The sequence below is a fragment of the Salvelinus sp. IW2-2015 genome, linkage group LG4q.1:29, assembly GCF_002910315.2.
Source record: "Salvelinus sp. IW2-2015 linkage group LG4q.1:29, ASM291031v2, whole genome shotgun sequence".
Classification (NCBI taxonomy): domain Eukaryota; kingdom Metazoa; phylum Chordata; class Actinopteri; order Salmoniformes; family Salmonidae; genus Salvelinus; species Salvelinus sp. IW2-2015.
In genome coordinates this window covers 65,844,807-65,855,324 of record NC_036842.1, presented here as the reverse complement: position 1 = coordinate 65,855,324, position 10,518 = coordinate 65,844,807, and the positions used below count along the sequence as shown (strand labels likewise).

Sequence of the window (10,518 nt, the reverse complement as noted above, 5' to 3'; positions counted from 1 at the left end):
CTGAGGTAGAGAGTTAAGGACCAAATTAATATGAWTAAAAATCCTTTACATAAATAAATTGGGAAATGTTTATCACTGCATATATACACTGAGTATACAAAACATTAACAACACCTGCTCTTTCCATGACATATAATGATCAGGTGAATCCAGGTGAAATCTATGATCCCTTATTGATGTCACCTGTTAAATCCACTTCAATCAGTGTAGATGAAGGGGAGGAGACAGGTTAAAGAAGGATTTTTAAGCCTTGAAACATTTGAGACATGGATTGTGTATGTGTAACATTCAGAGAGTAAATGGGCGAAACAAAAGATTTTAGTTCCTTTTGAATGGGGTTTGGTAAGAACTGCAACGCTGCTGGGTTTTTCACACTCAACAGTTTCCTGTGTGTATCAAGAATGGTCCACCACCCAAAGGACATCCAGCCAACTTGGCACAACTGTGGGATGCATTGTAGTCAACATGGGCCAGCATCCCTGTGGAATGCTTTCGACACCTTGTAGAGGTCAGCAACGCGTGTGGCTGAAATAGCCGAATCCACTAAATTGAATGGACTTGATCGTTTATCAAATAGGGCTATCTTCTGTATACCACCCCTACCTTGTCACAACACAACTGATTGGCTCAAACGCATTAAGAAGGAAAGAAATATCACAAATTTACTAGGCACACTTGWTAATTGAAATGCATATCAGGTGACTACCTCATGAAGCTGGTTGAGAGAATGCCAAGAGTGTTCAAGGCATCATCAAGGCAAAGGGTGGCTACTTTGAAGAATCTAAAATAAAATATATTTTATTTGTTTAACACTTTTTTGGTTACTACATAATTCCATATGTATTATTTCATAGTTTGATGTCTTCACTAATATTCTACAATGTAGAAGATAGTAAAAATAAAGAAAAACCCTTGAATGAGTAGGTGTGTCCAAACTTTTGACTGGTACTGTGTGTGTGTGTGTGTGTGTGTGTGTGTGTGTGTGTGTGTGTATATATATACTGAACAAAAATATAAACGCAGCATGCAATAATTTCACTGACTTTACTGAGTTATAGTTCACATAAGGAAATCAGTCAATTGAAATAAATAAATTAGACCCTAATCTATGGATTTCAGATGACTGGGCAGGGGCACAGCCATGGGTGGGCGTGGGAGGGCATATGCCCACCCACAGTGTATTTGGAAAGTATTCAGACCCCTTGAATGTTTTACGTTACAGCCTTATTCTAAAATAGATTAAATTGTTTTTTCCCCCCTCATCTATCTACACACAATACCCCATAATGACAGATCAAAAACAKTTTTTTTGAAAACGTAGCACATTTATARAAAATAACAAACTGAAATATCACATTAACATCAGTATTCAGACCCTTTACTCAGTACTTTGTTGAAGCACCTTTGGCAGCGATTGATTACAGCCTTGAGTCTTCTTTGGTATGACGCTACAAGCTTGGCACACCTGTATTTGGGGAGATTCTCCCATTCTTCTCTGCAGATCCTCTCAAGCTCTGTCAGGTTGGATGGGGAGCGTAGCTATTTTGCACAGCTATTTTCAGGTTTCTCCAGAGATGTTCCATCGGGTTCAAGTCTGGGGCCTCATTTATAAAACAGACTTACGATCAATGTTGATCTTAAGTATGACTTACGCAGAAAACCATGTATAAGTAGTTATTTATAAAACCTTACTTTGACCTGGAAATGATCTTATCTCTACGCAAAGTCTAGACTTGACGTAAGTGACTTTCCTACTAGTTATGTAGGGCTATTATTTTTTCCCCTTGCAGTTTAAGGTCATACCATTTTTTTTYCACATCAGCCACAGTTCTGTCTTGCTGCCCCACCTCGTTTACTGCAGCGGCGACACACTCCCAAGCTACCTGTTTGGTTTTGTTTGKCAACCCACTATTTAGTCCACCGAATAATACGTGTTGCCTGTCTTCAATCTCCTCTACCATCGCCGTGATCTCGTCTTCCAAAAAGTTAGCTTTTCTCTTTTGGTCCATGGCTATTCCTGACTAAACCCTCATTTGTGCGAGCATTCTATGAGGGGAAATCACTGATTGTAAGACATTTTCAGGTGYCGTCAATTTTAAGTTAATTTGAGATTCATAGATCACAGGTACGTAAGTTACAAATGGGCTTCTTAGAACCTGTGTAAGCAAGGTTTTTTATGCTCAGTATCTTTAATGAATCAAACGTAAGCACACCGTCAGAAATTATCTTATGACTAAGTTCAAGTATAAATCTAAGAACATTTTTTATAAATGAGGCCCATGGACTCTGGCTGGGCCACTCAAGGACATTCAGAGACTTCAATGCCACTCCTGCTTTGTAATGRCTGTGTGCTTAGGGTCGTTGTCCTGTTGGAAGGTGAACCTTCGCCCCTGTCTGAGGTCCTGAGCACTCTGGAGCAGGATCTCTCTGTACTTTGCTCCGTTCATCTTTCCCTCGATTCTGACTAGTCTCCCAGTCCCTGCCGCTGAAAAACATCCCCTTCGCATGATGCTGCCACCACCATGCTTTACTGTAGGGATTGTGCCAGGTTTGAGGTTTCCTCCAGACATGATGCTTGGCATTCAGGCCAAAAAAGTTCAGAGAAGAGAATGTTGAAGAGAATGTTGTTTCTCATGGTCTGAGAGTCCTTTAGGTGTCTTTTGGCAAACTCCAAGCGGGCTGTCATGTGCTTTTTACTGAGGAGTGGGTTCCGTCTGGCCACTCTACCATAAAGGTCTGATTGGTGAAGTGCTGCAGAGATGGTTGTCCTTCTGGAAGGTTCTCCCATTTCCACAGAGGAACTCTGGAGCTCTGTCAGAGTGACCATCAGGTTCTTGGTCACCTCCCTGATCAAGGTCCTTCTCCCCTGATTGTTCAGTTTGGCTGAGCGGCCAAGCTCTAGGAAGAGTCTTGGTGGTTCCAAACTTCTTCCATTTAAGAATGATGGAGGCCACTGTGTTCTTGGGGACCTTCAATGCTGCAGAAATGTTTGGGTACACTTTCCCAGATCTGTGCCTGGACACAATCCTGTCTCGGAGCACGAAGGACAATTCCTTCAACCTGGCTTTGTTTTTGCTCGGACATGCACTGTCAACTGTGGGACCTTAAATTGACAGGTGTGTGCCTTTCCAAATAATGTCCAATCAATTGAATTTACCACAGGTGGACACCAATTAAGTTGTAGAAACATGATCAATGGAAACAGGATGCACCTGAGCTCAATTTCAAGTCTCATATCAAAGGTTCTGAATACTTATGTAAATGACATATGTCTGTTTTTTATTTTTAATACATTTGCAAACATTTCTAAAAACCTATTTTCACTTTGTCATTATGGGGAAATTATGAGGATCTTTAAAAATGTAATCCATTTTAGAATAAGGCTGTAACAAAACAAAATGTGGGAAAAGTCAAGGGGTCTGAATACTTTCCAAATGCACTGTATATATAGTTAGTGTAATTGAGTTTAAAAAAATATTGCTACCAATAGGATGTCACCTATTGAAACATTTGAAACATGTAATTTTACTGTCAAGTGTATAGTAACACAAATTTCCCAGCCAAAAGCATGACTTATTTGAAAATAATGTACAATACCTAGGACTCTTTCTCTTGACTGCAGATGTTGCTGATGCTCTCCTTCAATAAGTGCCCTATAGAAAAACAAAAACAAAAGGGCATTAAAACCAAGGATAAATACATGGTAATGATATGATTGGATTTGCATTCTTAGAGCAATATTGCTTCTTCAAAATTAAGCACTGGTTTGTTTTCATACAATTACAATCACCTCATAGGAGAATGCTGATCATCCTGCCCTGCCATCTCAAACCTCAAATCAAACACAGARGTAAGCTACCAGACGATAAACACAACCTATGGACCTGGCCATATACAGAAAAGAGCAGGTCAACAACAACACTTTACTACAACAGACCAAAAGACATTAACAACAAAGACATTGTACCAGTAACGTTGACCAGCTCACATACCTCGGCAAAGCATTGGCTCCACAAAACATGTTTTGGAAACCAAATCTACCATAGGATACTTTTCTGAAGCTATAACCCCTCTGAAAGTCCCTGGTGTGCCTCACAAAAGGCTCATGTAAAAATAACAGCTACAATGCACCGCTGTCTACTCTCTACTATAGATCTTAATGTGTTAACCGGCACGTACACTAACATACATACCAGCTTTCCCACTACCTCTCCAAGGAAGACATTTCATTTATTGCAAATATTGTAAACAAAGTGCAGATGTGTCACCCTAAGTAGGCCTACTACAAGAGAGCTCAATTCAGAGTCTCGGGAGACCAGGGAATTGTCTGTAAAAAAAATAGCCTTGAAATAGGCCCCAGACCAGGAGAAATGAAAAGAGACTCCGGAGCAGACCGAAAAGAGACCAGTGTTTGTATTCAATTTCTGAAAGAACTCTGGACAATGGGTAAAAACAATATCATTAAATGTCATTGCTTTATATAAATAACCATGTGCATCGATCATAGTTATGCTGTGGGACTAAAGTAGTCTCTCTTATGATAATGTTGAAGTGTTCTTGAAGTGATCCACTGTGACCAATAGGAATTGTAGTGACAGAAATAGTCTGGCATTGTCATATCAGGGCTCAACAGGTTGACATCTCACAAGTAATAACCACTTTTGAACACTTTTTTCTAACAGAGATATGAAAAGCATATATTCCCTGTTCACCTAAAACCAAACTATAACAAATGAGCCAAAATATCCCTACAGATATCACAATGTGGATAACATCAGGAGTTAATATAAGTAAAGGCTGTGTGGAGGAATGCTAAGTGCCCCTGCCAAATGGGAAGGCAGCAGAGCATTTGCTCATTTCTACTAAAAGTCTCCATAGTGGGCTCTATTGTACTCAGAAAGGCCTAACCAGAGCATAAGAAGATCTACCTGTAGTAAGCCACCTCCATGCCCAGATCCATCTTGACCTGCAGGAGCTCCTGGTGGTCTCTGACCTTTTCTGCCATGGTGTTGGCCAACATTTCCCGCTCCCTCTCCAATTCATCAATAATCACCTGCAAAGAGACAATGTAATAGAATTGTGAACCTTTACATTCCCTTCTATCCTGTTCTAACATACTTCTATGAGACTATAATTATAGGGATGGTCTACATTTATTTTGTTCATTGCAATATCAGGTATAGGGAATTCAGATAAGAGATGGTGCCCTGAGTATGAATATAAAGACATCTTTCAGGTCACAAATTACTGTCCAGATTTGTCCCTCTACAGTACCTATATGATAATGCATTGTACTACTTGTCAGTTTCAATAGTATTTGGTTCACCATCTGACCCTCCTTGTTTATCCCTAAGTAGGTAACCGATTCAATTGTATTGAGCGTGTTAGGGTGAACTTTAGCAGTGCTGTTTGTGTTGTGCACCTGTTTCAAGGCCCTTGAGACACCTTCCCTAGAGAGAGCAATAGTAATGCCGTCTTTTTGTATGCACTAACGGGGGCTAACTTCGCCATGGCTTGTCGGCCAAAGACTATGGGGAAATTAATGGATTTTTTGTAGTTATTTTGATAAATGCCGAAAAATAAGKTCTGTGGTAAACACAGGCTTAAGAGATCTAAAACACATTGCACCGAATGTGGATCTAGTGTTTGTTCAGCGTGCTGTRTTTTAGGGACCACCCGCTGTAGACATCTGACTGACGCCATTTTTTCACGCAATTCTACATGTAAAATTGGTGTGCACTCGGTTCGCAAATTACGTTCAGGGGTGCTAAGTACTCTCGGCCAGCAAACGCTGTTGGTGTGTCTGAGCCTTATATGTTTTGTTCTAGTAGATCATCTTCATCAGCTAATGTCACTTTTTGTGAATTTTGAAGCAATTATGTAATCAAAACTAGCACATAAAGGATTCATAATTCCTAAAGGTCATGTTAACTGACTCGCGCGAGCGTTGCAAAATGAATGTACACACTGCTCGCACCCACACCCACACACGTGTCAACGAGCACACCCACACCCACACACTGCACGCACCCACACTGCTCACACGTGTCAACGAGCGTCTGCGTAGCCAGGTGCTAAAATAGAACTTGGTTCTATTTGTGACGCTTAACACGCTACAAGTCCTTCCTCTCCCATCTCCTCATTGGTTTTTAGGAGCATTTACCCACGTGGGTGATTGAAAGATGAACTGAGGTCCACACTCCAGTTCAGTTGGTGGTGGTAATGCACCTTAAAGTTGGTTGCCAACCGCCATATAAAGTCCAAAGAAGAAGAATCTTGAAGGAGGAGAGATTACTAGAAACAAACTCGGTTTACCCTTTTATCTGTTGGTTAATTGTTGGAGTAGAGGACCTTGTACATTTCAGGTAAAATAACGACCCAATGTTTAAATCCCAGGACGAATTAGCTAGCAACAGCAAGCTAGCTAGCTAAATTGCCATAAATGTTGGCTTTTCAACCTGTCCCCAAATGAATATAGTTGGTTTAGAGTTTGTTTTGATATTTCAACCTGCGTGTCCTGATCGTGTCTGGTGTAGGTGGACAAAATCAACATGCGCGCGATGGTGCACGAGCGCGAGCGGTGTGGTCAGCATGTAAGCCTGTGTTAACCTCAAACCTTATTTTTGGCTTTTATCACAAAACTCCATTCCTTTCCCATTAATTTTCCCCATAGGAATGGCTGAATGAACCAGATATAACTCATTTCTGTTTTTTAGGACTACAAGCTGGTGAGCTCTAGTTCACTGTTACCTCTCATTTAAAGGAGAAGGAGGATGGACTGGATGAATCATGGGTGATCCCTCTAACAGATCAGACGAATTAGTCAGCTCAACAACTGTCCCTTTAAATCTAGTCTGACACTCACTGTCCTAGAGTGAAATATGGCATCCCATTGGATAAGTGTCAGGGTCAATTTCCAATTAATTTCTTGGGATTGCAACATAATTTTTAACAATTAGACATGACTTGAGAGTTTTACGACAATATCATGCATAACGTACCTTTAAATTCAATGCAGTTGCCTTGCAAATGTGCATGGGAGAAAAATGATTGACCTGCTTGGTATAGCTCTATCATTAGTAGGCCACTAAGGATTAGTCTCTGCATCAGCTAATTGGTTTACGTGGCTGATGCAATCCTTTTAGTCTGTCCTGAAACACTGCACTGGTGCAGAATGCATTTTTCTCTGTGGTTATGAATGGAGTTTTGGGCAGTCCTTTTAATGGCATGGGCTATAAATCAAAGCTCCTGAGATTCTTTTCTAGATTTATTTGCTTCAAAACCAGCGACTGTGTGTTGATATCATCTATAAAAGTGGATGGATGAAGGCAGTTGGTGTGAAACAACAGAATGGCACTCCCCACTGTGGTCCAAACAGGCCGGTCAGGGAACATGCACCGGATGATAGTTTATATGCAGTAGTTGTGCACATTTAGAATCACAAAGTAGTACCATGACCCTTCAAGTTGGATAGTGATACTTCTGAACCACAAGGAGGTGTGGCTCATGTATCAATTCCACAGCTCCTGCAGTAACCTTTGCCCCTCTGTTTAATTCCTGTGGGCCAATATGATTGGTGATTGAGGTGCAGAGCACCTGAGCAAGAGTGGCCTCTGCTGTTTCACTAATTTAATCAAGTATGCATATTTTGTGTAGTTTAACATAACTTTGAAAGCATACAGCATACTGTGAACATTATCAGTGAAGACATAGCTGATCAATTAGTTCAGTCATTTTCATTTTCATTTTTTTATTTTAATTTTGACATTACCAAACACTATAATTTATATAAAGATCTGTCATCATAATAATTATGCATAATGATATAAAATATGATAATGAGCTATAAAAAACACATTGTGGATGTTGGGGTAGCTGCTCTTTCTCGTCAGATCGTGGGTGTGGCACCTAGAGGAGGAGGTGGTCAGCTCTCATGGAAAGGCTGGGCAATCTGTGCGCAGCACCCATCACGTTCAAGAAATACATTTTATGATCCATGAATAGAACCAAAAATAACACACGTATTGCATTTTTTAAACTATTCTAAAAAAAACAGCATGAACCACAGAAAGTGATGTCTAAAGTAACATGGGTTGCAAACCCAATTTTCTCACCTGATACTTGGTGATGTCCCCATGGAAGTTCTCCTGCATGTCTATGAGCTGTTCCTCCAGGTGTATTTGAATCTGACCGTGCGTGTCAGCCTCTTTGCGTAATTTGTCAAACTCTGCGGCATAATGTATCTTTTCCCTTTGGAGATCATGCAGCCTCATCTGGTCGGCTTTGATTGAGTCCTCCATTTCTTCGACCTTCCTTCGATACATTTCGAAGGTGTCCATCCATCCATCGGACAGGCTGAGGGCGTACTGTTGCATATCTTCCATCGAGACTGCCGGAGGGCCATGATACATTTTGGTAACATTAGGTCGTGAATGGACCTGGTTCTGGAGCTTGGTCATTTCTTGTCTGTGCGCAGCCTCAATAAATCTGCACTCGTTCTCAAGCTGGAACAGACGTTCCTCAAGTGCCCCATTAGTCTGTTGAGCTTTTTGAAGCTGCTTTTCGCAACCTTTCATCTCTCCATCAATGTCTTTGCCTACCACCTGCTCCTCACAGCACATAGACTGTAACATCTGAAACTCTTGCCATAACTTCTCTCGTTCCATCTCGGCTCGGGACTTCTCGAAGGATAGTTGCCCCACCGTTCTCCTCAGATCCCGCATTTCGGCCATACATGTGTTGTCCCATTCCACCGTCTTATCTTGTCTTCTCTTGTTTATTTCAGTTATCAGGATTTCATTTTCATGCTCCAACTGCTTCGTTCTTGACAGGTACTGGCCCAGTCTGTTGTTGAGCTCCTGTAATTGATGTTTTTCGGCATCGAAGGTCCTGAATTGTAACATTTTGTAATTTACAAATTGTACACCTTTGCTTCTTTATATTTCGATACAGGGGAAATGTTGTACTGGTCTTATTTGCAAGTGCGTCTGTGAGCAGAGCTGTGATGCAACTATGTGATGAGGGCTTGACTTGTCAAGTGCAGAAGGTGGGCGGGGGCTTAATAATGTGTTTCTTCGTCCCGTTATCCTGGCAGATGTTAGTGGGTTAGAAATCTCCTTAGCTTTCACAATGGTGGGCTACAGCTCTCCCAAGTGGAGAGACATTGACAATGCAACGGGGCGTGGTTCCAACATAGATAATAGCCTACATCACGCAAATAATTGTTTTTAATTAGGCTTTCAATAAACTATTATTGAGTACTCTCTTTATAGACATACATGTAATCCATAGGTAGAGATTCTAATTCCTGAATGTACAGAATGTGCGTGGGTAAAATGGATAGGATCAGTTGCGCAAAATGGACGAAGTGGCCTTGGTAGTAACTGGTTGGTGTATTGGTTACTTTTACCCGTTTTATTTCGAAGTTATATTAGGCTATTGTATGTTTAATTGACAGCTGAACAAGTTTAGGCGTCTGCTTTGTATGCTATTGTTTCGCTACTGGAACGGAGCTCTCTGGTGTTCACCTTTCGACGACAGTTTTGTTTTATTTTGATCAGGGTTGGGAGCTTTTTGGTATTATTTAGTAAATCCTTGTTGGTAGGTAGCGCCTACACAGCACGTTAGATCAGAATTGTAAGACCCACGGTGTTAAATTGAACACTTTCTTAGAAATGATATCTGACCCACTGAAATAGCGTTAAACTAACACTTTTCAAAGTGTGATAAAGAACACCCCCAGAGTGTTGAGTCCCCAACACAGTGGGTGTTACAAATTCCGACTTAAATTAACACTTTATTAGAGCTGATGTTGTAACATTTTCTCAGTGTTAGGGAATAACATATGTAGTGTTACAGTATTATTCAAGTGTTGTTTTAACACTGTAGAGTGTAAAGCCTTATTTACATATTTGCCAGGGTGCCTTTCTAATGAACGTTAGAACTGACTACCCATGACTGTGTTTGTTAGTGACAGACACATGAATGTTTCATTAATTAATTTTCAGTCCTGTAGCCTTCACTAAGTGACTGCCCAAGTAAATGTGTTTGAATTAAAAGTAAACCCTTCATTATCATACATTATATAAGGCATTTAATTGTGGCCAAGTTTTCCCCCAACATTGTGGTCTGAAGATTCTGGCTCATGGGCCATATCAGACATGCGAGTCACAATATGCTGGATGTGAAGTAATTTGTCATTCCTATTGGAATCCAGCCATATGGAGGATAGTCAACAATTTGAACTTTTCATCACCCATAATCTGCATTCAGAATGCAATTTGCCTAAACCATCTAAACTAGAACAATCATCTCAGTAACATGTGCAATAAGTCCAACCACTTACATATTGGATTAGTTTAGAAACATTTAAGTTATTTTTCTTATATCAATCAATCAATCAATGTGCATGCAGAACCATAGATATTAAAGCATACTATTCTAAAAATCAACCTGCAACAAAGCATGCTGGGAAATATGTTGAAGCCCCTCCCACATATAAATTAACTAAACATAGTC

At 40.5% G+C, this 10,518-nt stretch overlaps 1 protein-coding gene across 2 annotated transcripts in view; it reads right to left on the bottom strand.

Annotated features, from left to right (window-relative positions):
* LOC111962393 (synemin, intermediate filament protein) overlaps positions 1 to 9,017 on the bottom strand; it is a 244,348-nt gene extending 235,331 nt beyond the window's left edge. For both annotated transcript variants that reach the window (XR_011479701.1, XM_023985453.2), the window contains exons 1-3: positions 8,115 to 9,017; positions 4,929 to 5,053; positions 3,598 to 3,653 (exon numbers count right to left, since the gene is read on the bottom strand). Coding sequence is in view for 1 of the 2 variants with exons in the window: in XM_023985453.2 (XP_023841221.1) it covers positions 3,598 to 3,653; positions 4,929 to 5,053; positions 8,115 to 8,903 (970 nt within the window). In the remaining variant the exon portion in view is untranslated. The remainder of the gene's footprint in view (positions 1 to 3,597; positions 3,654 to 4,928; positions 5,054 to 8,114) is intronic.
* Positions 9,018 to 10,518: the final 1,501 nt, after the last annotated feature.